Raw genomic sequence first — 17,070 nt, forward strand, 5'->3', positions numbered from 1 at the left:
AGAAACAATACACATTTTTCTGCATGTAAAATATACAGAAAAATATAAAATATGCCACTATACAGTTATGCTCCTGAACAAAATGTTGCAGTTACCTATTTCCTCTTACAAATGTGATTCAGCAGCATGAGATTTGTGACACAACAGGATAATATTCTTTGTTGTGCCTGGTTCCCATTAACGATGCTCTCTGTATAGCTGCCAAAAACGCTGAAGGTCAGCAATCAGCTAAGCACGGATGAAAATGTAAGGTCATACTTAGGTTGCATAACTTTCACTACAGAAACTAAGCAATGCCTATTTGGTAAACAGGGAGATGGTGTCCCAGAGATCACTGAGAAGGACCAGGGAAAGTGCAGAGCAGGGAGCTGGCACGGCCAGCAGCAGGGACAGTGGCTGGAGGAGAGCTGAGGAATGGAGGCTGTCTCAGTGTAGTCCCAGCACCTGCAAAAGTCTGTTCCAACTAGATCCCCACACCAATCAACAAACAAAAACAGTGTGTCCCTGCCATGTAAACAGACCATTCCCATTCTCAAGAGCTGCATGCAGCATGCAGTTTCAATCTAGTCTTATTGTACATTATTACTCATGCATTCTAAAAACTGCTTTTGGGTCTTTTTTATTAAAAAAAACCCCATCCAAACTACCTGCCTGTAGATGTAAATCAGTTACCTGCCAAATAGGATTACAATGCTTAGAAGGCACCTATGCTCCTTGTGGTTGGAGTGAGCACCTTCTAAATAATCTGCTGAATTTCACATGGGGCAGAATGTAAGTTTGTCAAGGGCTGCAGAAAGGAGAATTAAACATCAAGATTTTTTTAAAAAACATTCTTTAACACCAGTATGCCTGCACTTTACATTGTATTTTGAATTTGGATCTGAGTCAAAACATGTGTCCATGTGTACCTGACTTTCACTTTGCATGGAGGACAACCCATACTTAGAAAGAGTTACAGAACAAAACAGAAATAATCTCTGGGAAACAGTGCATGAAGAAAAACCCATAGGCTGTTACAACCTCAGTGCATGCCCAAACACACCACTCCCTGTGGTGTGTAAACTGACTAAACACCTTCTCCCAAGGTGTCCCAGGCTATCCTCAGCTGACTAGCCTTTTTTTTCCCTTTTCTTCTAAAAGAAATAGCATATTAGGTCTGTAGGCCTAAAAAGATACGTTTTAGTCTCTAGCACTGAATTTTGAGACATGTCCATCTGACAAGAAGACATAAGGAAACAACACACAATCAAAACCATTCTTTATTAATGATTTCAAAAGTCATCTTCTGAGTCATGGTCCTCAATTTTTTGCACTGGCCTCTTAATACCAATTATTAAGTCTATGGAGAGAAGTTCTGTAACACAATGAAGAACTGAAACGACTAACTGGTATTTGCAATACACTGACTCTAAGCCTTCCTTGTTCCCTGGCAGTGGCTGATTTTTTTGGAGTGAATTAATGGCTTTGAGATAGAATTTGGTAAAGCTGTCTCGTTCTGTTGTCCTGTACAAGGCCTTGGGGATACTTAGCAAAGCATCAGCAACCACATTAGATACGACAGCTACCTCTGACTGCTGACACTGTTTTGCATAGTACTGAATGTAATAATGTAACAGGATTTCAAAGTAACCTCCTACTGGCAAAACTGATCCTGCTTCTATGAGGGAGTTGGAATGATCCTGTGCAATACTTACACAACTTTCTTCCTCTTTAAATGGAACTATACTGCAATGTGTTTTCTCTAGACCTTTGCCAACATCCAGGAGCTCACACGCCATCACTCCATCAGTGTTACATGCCGCTAACACAGCACTGCTGTAGCTCTTTTGCTTGTCCACCGGTGAACTACTCTTATCAGAGTCTAAAATTTTTGCCTCTGTTTCATCACTAAGCGCTTTCAGCTGACATTCAGAAACCTGGCCACTATTACAAGAAATATTTTCTACTATGATTTGTTTCTGACTAGGTAAAGAATGCCAACTGCAAACATCTGAAGCTTTGTTCTGGCTTTCACCTTTCGCTTTGCATTCCTCCTTCTGATCAACTGTTTTAAACAGCTGCTGCAACATTGTGAAGGCCTCTTGTAAAGCAGCAGCATGTTGCTCATTGACCCCATCGACTGGCCCACAAAGGATCAGGCAATGGGGCTGGAAGGCACACACACTGGCGAAGCCAACGTGGACGCACCTCTTGGAGCCTAGCAGCAAGGGCTGGCAAAACGATGCCACCGCAGTTTCAGTGATTTTCCTGTACATGTTATCACCAAAAGGTGCATAAGGCGAGACACCGGTGATTTCACTGATTAGGGCCATTTCTTCTGACAATAAACACTCTACAACAGAAACACCGTATAGCTTGGCATAGTAGATAACTACTTCGTCTTGCTTCGTGCTCGACAGTAACAGCTTAACGTTGTTGCTCTGCAAGTGTTTCACTAAGGCTTCCGTCCTCCTTGTGATCCAGCGCAGGGAAGCCTGATACTGACCCTCGGAGTCGACAACAAACTCGACGCCGGGGGCCGTCAGGGCGGGCCGCAGGGGCTCGGTGACCAGCACGGCCCGCAGCTCCCCTTCGGCCGGACAGTAAGCAGCGAAGTCCCTGCTAAGAACGATGCCGGGCAGGACGGTGGAGCTGGCCAGGGGCAGGCCGGGCACCGCGGCGTGCAGGGCCGCGAAGCGCCGCCCGAGGACCCGCAGCGCCTCAGGGCGGGCGGCGGCTGCCGGGGCGCAGCGGCGGCACAGCTCGGCGCAGAGCCGCGCCAGGCGCCGCCGCTCGCCGGAGCCCAGCCGGCCGGCCAGGTACGGCTCCAGCAGCGCCTCCAGCAGCGCCTCCGGGAGCCCGGGCGGCGCCGCCCGCCAGTGCCGCCGCAGCCCCCGCGCCACCGCCCGCTCCAGCACCTGAGTCTCGAAGGCCCGCAGCGCCCGCCGCAGCCCGGCGCTGCCGCCCGCCGCTCGCAGCCCGCCCAGCACGGCCGCCAGCAGCACCACGAAGCTCTTGGCGCCGTCCCCCGTCGCGGCGCGGTGGCTGCAGGCGCGGGCCGTCATCACCCTGCGGGCACACGGGCAGCGTTAAGGAGCCGCCGCCGCTGGCCCCGCCCGGCCCCCCCGCCGCGGTACCTGGCCGCGGGCGGCTCCAGCCTCAGCGCCTCCAGCAGCCGCCGCCCGTCCCGCGTCGGCACCGCCTCGCCCGTGGGCCGCAGCAGCAGCGCCCGCCCGCCCCGCGGCCCCAGCGCGCCGCACACCGCCCCCGCCAGCGCCGCTGCCTCCTGCCACAGCCGCCCTGGCTGCGGCACCGGCTCCGCCATCGCCGCCGCCATCGCACCGCCCCTTCCGCCCACGCGTCACGGCCCGGGCGAGGGGCGGCACAGGGGGCAGGGGGACGGGGAGAGCGGGAGTGCGCTCGGGGACAGGGAGAGCAGGAGCAGGAATCCGTCCGGCCCGGGGACCGGCGCACAGAGCCGAGAGGCTGAGCGGAGGTGCGACACATCTTTATTGTGGGCGGCGGCGGATTCGGCCGCCCCGTTACAATTCCGATCCCTCAGAGAGCGGTGATCCCGGGTGACGGACTGCGCGGGACACGCGGGGGGGGCGCTGTGTCCTGAGGGCTGATTTTCCCGCTTGGCAGAGGGAAAGGCCGGGCCAGGGGAGAAAGGAGAAAAAGTTAAGCAGAAAAGGCCCAAATAATCTCCCCGTGAAGTTCTTACTTCGTTATGGCTATTTCTGTATTACTATAAAGTAGTGCAGCTTCACTGTAAACACCCAAAAATCCTCCGCTTTCGGCTCACGAGCCAAGAAGAGGGAATAATTTAAAGATTTTTTAAGAGCTTTAAGAGGTTTTTTTTTCCCCTCCCAGAGTCTGACTAAGCAGGAAAATCAGTTCACAAACACAAAAGCCCTCACAAAAGATCAGATGTTACAATATGGCACAAATTTGACAAATCTTTACATGTCTCCGAACAGCAAGAAACCCATCAAGAAGGCACTGTTTACAATACTTGAATATCTGCTAAATTTTCTGTGATTTGAGGATACTCTTGAAATAAAAATAGTTAAAACTTACAGATGTACAGAATTGTTGTATACGTTATTTACACAAACATAATCAAAAGTAACAGCCTGTAAGAAACTATAGGAAACACTGAATCCCAAGTCTGTTTCATAAACACCAGTCTAGCAAAAAAAAAAATTGCCAAAGGCACAGGAGGGCAGCAAACAACCACCAAACCAAACCAAACATGACACAACAACCAGGCTATATACTCTCATGTAATGTCAACTGTTTAAAAGGAGAATGCAAGAGACATCATCCACTGCTGAAAATGATACCCATTGCATTTCACATGGCATATTTACTTTTTCTTAGCTTAGGTCATCTGTACCCAACTAGGCAACCTGTACCTAAATGGCAAATTAAAGGCATAGAGTGCATTTGAAAACAAACCCAACAAAACCACATGGCAACAAATTCTGAAAATATTTCCTGGACAAGAAACCCAAACAAAACAAGATTTCTAAATCAAATGTGAAAACAAGTGCTGCTTTAAACTTAAAAACTAGTAGGAGGCCACAGCCCTCCGACACCTGCAAACTGTACAATCCATTTTTATAATTATGTGCAGAACTCAGTCTTAAGCAGGCAGCAGAGTCAAGATCTGCTACACATCATGGTTAAATAGGACAATAGTGACACACTAAAGAAAAGGCTCCATACATGTCTGTGACCAGCTGTACTGTAAAAATTCAGGAAGAAGTTTCTTTGTTCTATTCAAATGGGGGAACATCCTATAAAACCCAGCAGAACAGGAATTACTAGGTTTTCACTACTTTTCAGAATTTATCTAATCATACAGTCAAGAAGTCTGCAATTTTCAAAAAGTTTCATCACATATCCTTTACCTTTTCAGATCATCACTAAAACCACTTTTACAACAGAATTCAGCTCAAAGTTGAAGGGGAAAATAAGCATATCGGGATTCTGTCTCGCTCCATTCAAGTGCTTTACTTGTCTTGAGCTGAGCATGAATTTCAGATACAGAGTATCTGTTTAGTCTGACCTTGTCCAACACCAAGCTGCCAGCCAGCTTGCTGGGTCAAATCCAGTTACTAGCACACAGTCCACGTACAAATACATACAGACTGTGTTACCTACTGGTCTTGAACGGAAGTGATTAAAATATGAACATGAAAAGGCAGAAGGACATTTCTTTTTACAAGGGAAATAGAAGCTTATAACTATCAGTCAGGAGTTTCAGCACCACAAATTTAGCAGAGTATTATTTTAGGGGATTGAAGTCATGGCCCAAATCTCACTTACTGGATTATTCTCATGTACAGAATATGTTTAAAGGCTCGGAGTAGATCTTAAGACAGGTGAAGCTTTGACTTCTGAATGTATAATGAATGGTCAAATTCCAGGCTGAGAACGTTAAGTGAAAGCCATAATATTCTGCTTTCTTAATGCTATTTTATACATGGCTAACAACTTCAGTTTCCACTTAGAGACTTAGGCATTTGTAATTTTTTGTTTACAAAGGGACTTTGGTCTTGCCCACAGATGCAAGATCTGCTTAAGGTACCACATTCCAGAAAAATTATTCAAGACCAAACCATGCTAATGTGAAGCTGTAAGCAGTATGCTGAAGTCGATTGCTTACACAATAAACATTTACATAGCTAAGGCTCAAAGAAGGGGAAAGGTAAAAAAGAAGGGGAGGTGTGTGAAGCTGTCAGCCACAGAAATATATAAGTTAGACAGATAAAAGAGTAAACAGTATTTGCACTAAATACTAGTGAGACTGATGCAGAACAGAAAGGCAGATCACCTGGTGAGTCAAGGAGCCTGCCCAAGGCAGAGGGATAACCTGGCCATGCCAAAAAGCCAAACATGCCCTTTGAACTGTTCCACTGCCCAGGATGGATTTGATTCCTGAGAGGATCTTCTAAAAATGAACTTGCCTGCCCTTCATATTGTGCCGCTCATCTTCCTGGTGTCTCGTCTGGGCTACTGAGAGTATCTTTACAATACTACAGCCCCTTCTTGACTTGGTGCACTTGACTGGCACAAGGAACTCACCTGATAAACACCAGTACTAATTTTTTTTGCTGAAATTTTACAAATTCTACACATGCATATATTTCTTCAAATAAAAAACATTAGAAACCCTGGTTTTGAATTGAAACTTAATCTTCACATTAATTTGTATGGCTACAGCATACTAAGTAGGTGCATTCATGTATTCTGGCAGGTAGTATATACTTGCAGTGAGGAGGGATTTCACAAGTACTCAGGGTTTCCCTCTCATTTGCTTTGATGTATGTGGTGTTAGCCACTGCAAAATTTCTGAACCTTCCCCTTGTAAATGCTTTCATTTGCAAGTGAACTCATGACAGTACCCGAATCCTGTTCTACATTGTCCACCTCTTGGGAGGTTCAGCTCAAGCTACACACTGAACACACCTCTTCATCTTCACATTTTGTTCCAAAAATAAGCAAGAGTTCTGGCATCAGCAGTCTTACCCTGACATGGCCGTACACAAATGTAAATTCAAAGCTGTAGATTTATCAAGACTTATAAACATACCAGAAAATCTTAACATTTGCAATTCATGAGAGAGAGTAGACCAAGACAGTACCTTCCTGGGTGCTGTACTGTTAAAAACGTGCTTTGTACAGTAGATGAAGGAATGTTTTTATGAAGAATCTGAAGTTTTAAAACTATAAAACAGCTGGTTTACAAGCCTATAGTGATTCAGGATAAAAACCTCATACTTCCAAAACAAACCAAGGACATTATGTTGCAGTTTTCCTAAAGACTTCAGCTTTTTACTTGCCAGTTCCTAATGTTCATGATTTTTTGTATAATAATGTATTTGTTTGACCTTAAGCAAAAGCTTACTTCCAAACACCCAATGCCATTTACAAAAGCTGTTGGCTACTTCAGAAGTTCCTTTGTTACAAAAATGATAAGTTTATATGTAATGAAGTATGCTCGTTTATCATTCTGCCATAATTGGAATCACATTCTACCTACAGGGTCTGACCTCTGACTTTTTAACTTCATCTGTTCTGTGGTGAAGACTGATCAGTACAGTGTATGATGTAATATAAACACAAGGCTGATGTCGTATGACTACGAGACAGAGGCACACACCAGGAGCAAGAGTGTACTGGCACTTACACAATTCTTACTTCAACTGGATAGACAGGAGTATGATTCTGAACCATGAACGCTGAGGCAAAGTTCTGTGAGTTGTTGCTACATGGTTCTTCTAGATAATATTGCATCGTTTAAAGTCCAGCTTAAAATATGGTCCCCAGTAAGAGTTTGATCATTCCAGTTTGAGAAGGCCCTTGTTCACACTTCCTATTTGAACAAGAAATTAATGATAAGCTGTAGTAGAACCAAGAGTAAAATGAAGACATAGTGCTTAAACTGCAGGAAATGGTAGTCCGCAGGTGGTGAATTGGAAGAGACTCTATTTCGTAGAGCCATAATGTCCCTGTAAGATAGAAAACAATATCCTGTAAATTACAAACTAGACAATTTTCTACTATGTTAAGGCTCCCTACAGAAGGCAGCTTTTGGGGAAAATGATGAAATATCAATGAGCAATCAATATTTGTGAAGAAGAATAAAGACAGCAAGGCTCTAAAGCAGAAAGGGAAAAAAACCCCAGCTATGGAATTACTATTCTCTAAACAATTTTAAAGCATTTTGATTAGTACTACCTCTTAATGTCTTCTTGCGTTTCCTTTATAGATTCAATGGCACTCTGCAGTTCACCAAGGTCTGCCCCTTTTTTCCTTATTCTTGTATTATGCTTCAGAAGTTGTGCTAGAAGGATTCAAAAGCCAGATGTAATTGAAGTGACTTCAGCCCCAAAAAGGAATTAAGTACAAATGACTAACTAAACCAGTTGCAAAAATGAGGAGAAAGTTTTTTAACTATCTTCTATTGAAAACTTTATTTCGGAGTCACCTATAGCACAGAAGGACAGCAATTTAAGCATTTGAAATATCTTAAACTCACCATGTTGTTTAATTTTGGCACGCATTATCAACAACAAAAATCTGCCCCCAGCCACATACTAGTCTACAAATTAAAACAATTCATCTTGTTTTAAGAAAGAAAAGAGTTTACAAACACCATTCTTTTTCCCCAGGTATAAATATGTGCAGCATTTAAGCCTGCCTACGCTGCATTTAAAAGGACAGGAAAGTTTGCAATTAAAACCATGAGCTGTTCTGCTCCTTTTGTTTTCCAGAATGTGCTTCACATTGTATCCAAGGTGATATAAAGCATAATCCAGTCATTAAGATAAAAAGAGTATGTGTGACTCTGAACTCTTTAGCTGTCAAATAAATTTATTATTTCTGTATGCAAATGTATCTTTTCATACCTTCACTCCCAGAGGAATCCTGGTTATCAGGCTCTGGGGATGAGAAACCACACTCTCCTTTCTTCTGACTGGCTGGCTTCCGTTTAATTTTTGGAACAGTAACCTAAAATTGATAAACTTATGTGTTATTTCCAGAGAACCAGAACTGTAGCAAAGCAGGGCATTCTAAGAGTTACAGTTAAAAGAACAATATTCAATAGAAGTCCAAATTAAAATTTTTGAGGCATAAGCAGTCCCATTAATAGGATAATACCCATTAAACTGCTGAGTTCAAGTTTGCATATTTTATGTTCCCTTCCATTTAAGTTCACCTTGACTGCTTAGGATGCAACACACAAGTGAAAGACTGTGGACTGGGTAAACAACATTTTTGTAGGATAACAGCACTTCCCATCAATGCCAATGCTTTAATGACCTTTATACAGATAATGCATAATATATACAAGTCCCTGGATATTGCTGCATGTGCTATCAGAACTGGAACATACCATTGGTGTCCGATGTCGAACTTTTGTTTGGATTGTGCCATCTTTTTCAAACTGGATCATATCATTCAAAGGATCCCATGGTCTGGTACTAGAAAAAGGAAATATTATTAACACTGCAATGATTAAGATATTTCCTTGCTCAGAAACTACTCAGTATGAAGAGGCTAAAGCTCTTCCTTGTATAGAAGTCAGACATGGAATAAGTAATCTGATCTTTTACTTATAGCCCAGTCCTAACCTAAAGGGCCAAGAGAGACAAAAAATAAACTTTACATCCAGGTCCTCAGCCAGCTGGTAAGAGTACAACCTATTGTATTAACCAACAATATCATTATGAATGTATTTGGCCAGTGATATGTATTTGTCAAACATGGAGAGATTTCCTGCTTAAGATACAGTTATTATTTTAGAACAACAGGGAAATTAGGGGAATATAAAAATTATTTTAGTTTTTGACAACTTTTTGTTGCATTTTTTTTTTCTTTTAAAAGATGCCTAGGAAGAAGAGGTTAAGAACCAGTTACCTCAAACCTGCTTTCATCCCAAAGGGGGCTGTAATCAAGACTGGTTTCATGAGACACTAATGAGCTATGCACAGTTTTCTTGTTCTGATTTTTAAGAGTGCTTTTCTAAGTACAGCCTGATACAGAACTTAAAAAAAAAAAGCATAAGACGTAGCTCAGTGGAGAGTAATAAGTAGCCAAAGGCAAAGACCAATGGCCCCACTGATTACAGCTGTTTCAGGATAGAAACTGCAAGTGATCTGCATCAGGGTCGTTCTGACATGCAGCTCTAGGGAGAGTAGATTAAGCATGGATTTCTTTTCAGGTGCTCCTTTATGCCTTTTAAATAGTTTGTAGATGTTTTATATGCGGTGAACATAGTCCTGCACTTACATCTTAGCTTAGCCTGACTTGAATTAAATGCCATCTGAGGTAAATGGGTTAAGAACTAGGCATTGCTCTCTTCTGTATTTGTAATCCACATGCCTAAATCCATAATCCAGATACCTTAACAAATGCCACTGCTCACTGACCACATCTTTCACACTGAGCATAAAAAAATGCTCTCTACATGGACCAGGTGGTGAGCCAGTATTATATGCTTAAAAGGAGACAGAAGCTTCTTCCAGGGAATGCTGACAGTGCTTTCTAGCACATAGTAAAATTTCCATGACACATCCTTGAACCGCAAGGCCTCAAGGACACAAGAAATAATGCAGATTAACAAGATAGGTATTAAAGCTGCAGGGGATAGTCTAACAGATTTGAAGTACAGTACTTTTCCTAATGGTTTTACACAGGGTTTGAGAGTAAGGGCAGTCATTTCAGCTGGGCCATTCTAACAGGAAGAGGCATCAACAGCACTGGATGTTTTTGGTGGTGAGAGTCTGAACAAACTTAATAGGAAACCAAGAAAATTCACAGAAAATAAATTTACTGAGAGTTGCTAAATACACAGATTCTCTGCTTGGTTCCAGGAAGCCTCCAAGTTGCAAATTTCCTGAAGACATGAAGAGTACTCAGGATTGTCATAGTCTTCCCTATATTTACACTTAGGTCATTGCCCCAGTATTTGCCATTCTTCTCCAGAAAGGAGAAGGTCTCCCAGGTTTAGCCACAGGAATATACTTCCATCATCCATGGCATCAGAGTTACTTAACTCAGCATGTATTATCTTTGGATATTTTACTTTTACAGTCCCTACAATACAGAACGATGCTGGGTACTGAAAAACAATCAGTTGAATGTGGGTGTTCTATGAAAACCATCACAACTAAAGGCTTCAGCTCCAAGCTGACTTTTGCGACATTGGTGAGAACACAGAATGGATCCCAGCAGTCAGGGAGACAGCCACATCTTCATCTTCTGATCCAGGTAATCACACAAATTGATTCACACACTCATGTATGCAGGGCATATTCGACAGCCAGGCAGAGCAACCTGGTCCCAGCAGTAACCACTGCTGTAAACCTGTTATTCTCAGAGTTATTCTAATATATAACAAATTAAACAGCTCAAATCAATGAAGCACAGGCTTCTCTGATTTTCAGACACTAGATGTTCTCATTTCCAGCTGGTATGGAAAATCTATGGTCAGTGTAGGGGGGAAAAAGGGAGCACAACAAACCCCAAGGTGCCATGACCAACAAAATCTAGAACATAGTATGGATTTGTCGCTATATGTAAGCTATATGTCTCAGTAATTTTGCTCCTAAAGCCTCAGGAAGAGGCTCAGCAACATTACTTCAAGCATTTAACAAGCAGCTTTTGCTACAAGCACTTCAAGACTCACTCAGCATATTTGTAGTGCCATTCTCCTGTGACTGAATCCTGATCAAACAGCTTGCATGTCCACTCTTCACCCTTAAGTTTCCTCTCTTTGGCACTCTTTCTTTGAGCTTCTTCCAGAACATATTTCTCATGAGTAGCTTCTGTCTGGTCTTTATTATTTATTGCTCTTGTCACTTGTTGCCAAAGCCTGACAGATGAACAATATACAGACAGAATCTGGTTGACAAAATAATTGCAAACTATTTCCTCAATTATAGGCTAAGTAAATAGACCACGCTCTAAGCAGAACATTTGTAATATGTTTTATCTACATTTCTACCATGATTGTAAAGTTTGTAAATAATGATCTTATATTTAATAGTGTTATTTTTTTGTTTTACAGGCCAGTATCATTAAACATGGAAAAGAAATTATAATTTGCTTATAATTTGGAGAAGATGATGAGTTTTGTTTTGTCAAAATAAATACATCTTTCTGAAGTCAACTTACTTCTCTGACTCAAAGTCATCTTGCTCTTCAAACTTCACTGTGTATCTAGGTAATCTGCGCTGCTTGATATCAGATGTTGGGTTCCAGAAAGTCTCTGAAACACCTGTCTTCTTGTCAGTAATAGTAACTTCACTGTCCTGTAACAGATATGATTGATACCTTAATTGTAGTTATATCAAAGAGTGCCAAAATAACAAAAAAGGGAGGAATAAGCCTTTTTTTTTTTTTTTTGTAATGAGAATTTACTTTCTTTTGAATGCATACAGTTAAGGATATTTAGATATGCTAACTTTAAAATTCTATTTCTGCCTTCTGTACTAGGTTCTACCTTGGAGCAGAGATGCAATGGAATCATTACCATGTTCAAAAACCAGGAAGGCCATGTCATCTTACAAGAACTGGAAAAAGCTTAAATATTTCATGTTGGTGCCATAACAATTCTTCATAGTACTAATGCACATACCAAAACATTTCACAAGCTTAATTGTGAAGAAACATTTCACTTTTTTCATTCACTACTCAAACATGCACAACTTCTCCATTTTCTAACAGCTACAAATAGCACTATGTTGATTCTATACCTTCTTGAATACTTTCTGTAAAAGCAGTACTTAACTTTTTTTTTTCAAACTTGAGTCTTTTTTGTAACTGCTATTTTCACCTGTCTCAACTGTCAGCCAGAATTTAAAAAAGACCATCACTCATTACTTACCCAGTGACCCTCTAAAAGAGCCAGAACTTCTTTGCCAAGCTTAATTTTCCCTGATATTTGGTTAACACTGTCGTTGTTACCCAAAAAAGGCTGCAAAATAAAAATAAATGGTTTCATGTTTATTTTGATAACATATTACTTTTGTTTCTATGTTTAGGGTTAAGGAGAAAAGCGCGTTTATGAAATGTGCTGTAAACAGCCCTGATGGCTTTTAGTATTATATCTTCTTCCTATTTAATTCCCAAAAGAAGTCTAAAACCACACTAAGTAGTTTCTTTAGGCTGTATTTCAAGAGATTTGATAAGCAAAAGTATTGTCTAAGAAATGTGTCAAGAAAACAGTAAATAATGCAGAAAACAGTGACACAATAATATCCCGAAGGACAGAGTCATTTGCTACGGTAATTTCACCAATTTGCCAGGGACCATTTGTTACTAGAGATTAACTCTTGCACAAGCAGCAACAACCGGGGGTTTTCTTTGGCCTTTTGACAGACTGCATATGTATTCTGTGGACTGACAAGGCAAAATTATCATTTAACACAGCCTCTCACCTTTTATGTTTCCCCCACATACAATTTCCCTCTCCACGTGCACACTTCTTGACAACTATTTGTTCAGTTTTAAATCAGTTTCTGCCTCAAAGATGGTAAATGTATTTTTCAGAAGTGCAAGCCATCTAGAAGTAGTTTAGAAACCTTTGTTTAGCTTATGTGAATGGAGAGATGCTCCTACAGTATGCTCAGCTGCCAAAAATAGTCCATGTAAACTGTTGCTTAGCACTGGGCATTAGGCTGACATAAATGTTAGCCAACTGTTGGCCTTTGAATCATTTTTATTTGAGGTGGCATGAGCAACTTAAATTTACCCAGGATGAAAAAGGGGAACATAGGTATGAGTCCTCCTCCACGGGCTCTCTAGGAGTTTAAAAAGACCCTAAACATTTTCAGAGAAATAAAAATCACCAAAGTGTATTAACAACAACACACAAAATGCCTGAAACACTGATCAGATCACTAAACACTTCCCCTGTTCCTACACTTTCCTAGACACACACTATTGCCGCTGCTGGAAATGAGACAGACCATTGCTTTTTCCCCATTAGAGCTGTTCTTAAAGAGTCATACAACTAACAATATGTTTGCATCTCTTATCACTAGACATGTATAGAGCACTGTAAATTTCAGTCAAAACCTCTGGATGCAGAAGAATACATTAAGAAAAGAATGACAACTCCTTTTATTAAAAAAAAAAAACCAACATAAAACCAGCACAGTTTGATAGATTCAGACATATGGAAACATAGCAGTTAAACCAGAAATTTCTCTATTTTCCAAAGGATAATTCCATACTAAATCAGACCATATCTAAGGAGTCACTGAATGATTTTTTTTTAAAAGTATCATTATGTTCATTCTCCTTTTTGTGCCCACTAGCAGCATTTACTAACCTTGAGTTTGAATTCAATTGTTGCACTGTAGCCAGTTTTCTCACAGGTGATGTTGACTGTTCCTCCAAGCTCTAAGGTCATTGTGCCATAAAGAATTCCTGCAAGAGAAAAAAAAAAAGCTAAAATGAATGTTTTTAACTGAACAAAACAAAAAACACAAGCTACGTGGGTACAATTCCTAGAGTAAACACGCTTGTGCCAGAGGAAAAGTTGTATTTTCAGATGACCTTTCCTAATGATAATCATGATTTTTCTGCCAAATAAGATAACCCAAACAGAAACAAAGAGATCTAAGTGAATTACAGATAAGCAGGAAAAAAAGTTTATGAAGACATATCTTTGGCAGTGTACGCTGCTGGCCCTAGCAATGGTGATGTTTAGTCTTATTGGAAATGATTGGAGAAGGGAAGCTTCTGAGGTTAAGAAAATAACCTACAAAAAAAAAAAGAACAAAGAAAAACTTCCCCCAAACAGAAGCAGTATGTACAGTCAGACCACAGTTGAAGGCAACCATGGACAACCAATATAAAACAACACTGATCACCTCCCCCTGAAGACTTTTGGAAGTACAAGGTTGACAATGCTGACTACATTCTCCTTCCCACAATTACTGCCTTTCCCTTGCAATCCAGTGCTTGAAGCACTGAATATATTTTACATACAGTGGATGCATGGGCAACTACGTTTGTTTCACCATGCACATTCTCCTTCCCTGCATATTCTTCTACCTTTGTCCCTCTCTAGCAGCTTTATTAGTCACACTAATCCTCCTTCCTGTTTGAATTGAATGTATGAATATATATTATCTAGTTTAATTGTTTAGTATTATTTTAGTCATCAAAGCCATACAAAAATTGAACACAATATTAAAAACATTAAAAAACAATGGAAAGAGAAAAGCCTACTAAGCTTATGTCAAATTATCTAATTCTGCTAACTGATCTTCATACACCTCAAATGAAGAAAGTAATATATTTGCTGACTTTATAGTTGGCCTTCTGAAAGAGAATTCCAGCTATTCTGAATGAGAATTTTGGAATATATAGGTATACAATCCTGAATAAGTTACAGCTTAAAAATAAGCAATTCTGCAATGTATTTTGCACTACTATTGACCTTCCAGAAAGCTTTATAAACAACTGATTAGTTTCCCATAAAGACAAATGTTCACGATTTACATCTGAATTGCACAGTGTAGTGTAGATACTACACTGCCTTTTATGTTTAAAAGGGGAAAATATTGGAAAAGCTCAAAATTTTTCTAAAAAAAAGGCACCTCAAACAGTAAATTAGTATCATGTAGTGACAGCTATATATATATATGCTCTTACTATTTCTGAAAATCTTTTTCTGTGCCAAAAAATAAAACATGGCTTAAATAACAGATGTATTTTTCTCCTTATAAAATATGCAGAAGCCTAGATCCACCAATGTTGCCAACGTTCAGAACACTCTTCTCAGATGACAGGCTTGAATCCAACACAGTATGTTATTTACAATAATGGCACTATTTAGAATAACAAACTTCTGTTCTCATAACTTTGCCATCTAGAGAATGAAAAAAAACCCCACTACCTTTACAATGAGCATATGGCATTGTCATTACGTAATCTTCTCCCCTATTTAGAAATGTTAGCCGTCCTTCTCCATCTAGTATGGCAGATAATGAATTCCCTGAAATTCAAAGACAGAATATCATATTTCTCACCCTGAAACACAACAGTCAACATTTCCTAATAACTGAGCAATAAAATTAAGAACATCAGTATATTTAGCACTGCAATCTATCCTGTCTAGTGAAGCCACTATAATACAGTGTCTCCAAATAAAAACTAAAATACTCCAAAAATAGGAATCAGAAAGGATAATACAACAATCAAACACTGACTCTTCTAACAGCCTTCTTTCATCCACAAAACACAGCTCAAGTGCACCTATTTTACATTCCTCAATAAAAGTACAACCAAAAAAACCTCATTATTTACCATAGAACTTTGATTTGGCCAGAATGCTACCACTAAGGCAAAAACCATCCTTGCGGTTACTAACATAGAAGGCAGATATTGGAGGGTGATGTGATACCTGTTGAAAAAAAATCACACATTTATTAAAAAAAAAAAAAAGGAAAAAAAGAAAACCAAGAACATGCAATATAGTGTAAAACTTGAGCTAATAATGACAGAATGCAAACTTCAGGCTGCACATACTAGAATACAGTTAATTTATGTGAAATATGGCTGTAATATTTGGAGATAAAGGTCAAGCAAACACCTACTGAATTTCAAGAGTTAAGAAAATTAGCATCTGAATTGCCCTGGAGGAAGAGGGAACAGAAATGCTGTCAACACCTTTGTCTCTCTAGGAAGGGACACTTAAAGGAGAGGTCTGTAAGAAAACTACGCTCACCAGAAGAGCTTTTAGGATACTATTCGTACATTTCAATACATTTTCTGAAACTACCATGTCATTTAGCTAGCACAAATATACAACACATTTATTTTTCTTAAAAATATTTGTTCCAGTCATTGCATCTACCTGTTCTGCAATATAAAAAGTCTTGCTATTTGTCCTTGGATGAATCCACATGCAGCGGAAAGTCTCTCCAAGTATAGGATTGTACGGCTTTTTTAGTCCCTAAAAAGAAATAGAGAGTAACCATACTATGCATGTACACAAGCCACAGTCTGTCACTGAAGACACACACAAAAAATAATAATATATATGCTGAAGTACATGATATATGTGCTGAAGTATACAGTATTTTATTTCATCATTTCAATATTGTGCTCAGTTGCTCTGCTCTTCATTCTAAGGAAATTGTCATACATTTAGTACATCCAGTAAACTATTCCAGGCTACATGTAAGGACACACAGAATATAAGATTTTTTTGGGTAGAATTATTACAGAGCTTTTGTCTGAAGTTAGGTATTAAGCACTTACTTTCAATACTGTTTCCAACCAACATGAATATAAAGAGTATTTAGTGAAAAGCTGAATGAAGTAGTGGAAGCATTAGTCCTCCAATTGCAGAATGTTATCACCGAAGAATGGTAAATATAGAACTGGCTTAACTTTATCAAAAAATATTTAGCTTAACTTCTACTCTGAGGGACAAAAGAAATTGAACAGAGTCTATTTTAAGCATGGCTAAGGACCAGAAAGTTCCATGATCTATTTGTGTAAGAAATAAAAACTAAAAACTTAAACTTGCTTTTAAAAAAATGCATAACAATGTAA

The 17,070-nt window shown here is 40.1% G+C and overlaps 2 protein-coding genes across 6 annotated transcripts in view; both read right to left on the minus strand.

Annotated features, from left to right (window-relative positions):
• Positions 1–1,241: 1,241 nt before the first annotated feature.
• On the minus strand, positions 1,242–3,114 carry BBS10 (Bardet-Biedl syndrome 10). Its single transcript, XM_050324463.1, has one exon. It carries the CDS (start codon positions 3,042–3,044, stop codon positions 1,272–1,274), a length of 1,773 nt encoding a protein of 590 aa, XP_050180420.1. The 5' UTR covers positions 3,045–3,114; the 3' UTR covers positions 1,242–1,271.
• Positions 3,115–3,471: 357 nt separating this feature from the next.
• OSBPL8 (oxysterol binding protein like 8) overlaps positions 3,472–17,070 on the minus strand; it is an 84,208-nt gene continuing 70,609 nt past the window's right edge. For all 5 annotated transcript variants that reach the window (XM_050324441.1, XM_050324442.1, XM_050324440.1 and 2 more), the window contains 11 exons: positions 16,367–16,465; positions 15,817–15,913; positions 15,407–15,505; positions 13,832–13,929; positions 12,383–12,472; positions 11,671–11,807; positions 11,183–11,368; positions 8,888–8,975; positions 8,400–8,502; positions 7,729–7,834; positions 3,472–7,499 (listed from right to left, as the gene is read on the minus strand). In XM_050324441.1, coding sequence (XP_050180398.1) covers positions 7,364–7,499; positions 7,729–7,834; positions 8,400–8,502; positions 8,888–8,975; positions 11,183–11,368; positions 11,671–11,807; positions 12,383–12,472; positions 13,832–13,929; positions 15,407–15,505; positions 15,817–15,913; positions 16,367–16,465 — 1,239 coding nt within the window. In that variant the 3' untranslated portion in view covers positions 3,472–7,363. The remainder of the gene's footprint in view (positions 7,500–7,728; positions 7,835–8,399; positions 8,503–8,887; positions 8,976–11,182; positions 11,369–11,670; positions 11,808–12,382; positions 12,473–13,831; positions 13,930–15,406; positions 15,506–15,816; positions 15,914–16,366; positions 16,466–17,070) is intronic.

This window comes from Myiozetetes cayanensis, unplaced genomic scaffold, assembly GCF_022539395.1.
Source record: "Myiozetetes cayanensis isolate MyiCay16 unplaced genomic scaffold, myiCay2020 scf3, whole genome shotgun sequence".
Taxonomy (NCBI): Eukaryota; Metazoa; Chordata; class Aves; order Passeriformes; family Tyrannidae; genus Myiozetetes; species Myiozetetes cayanensis.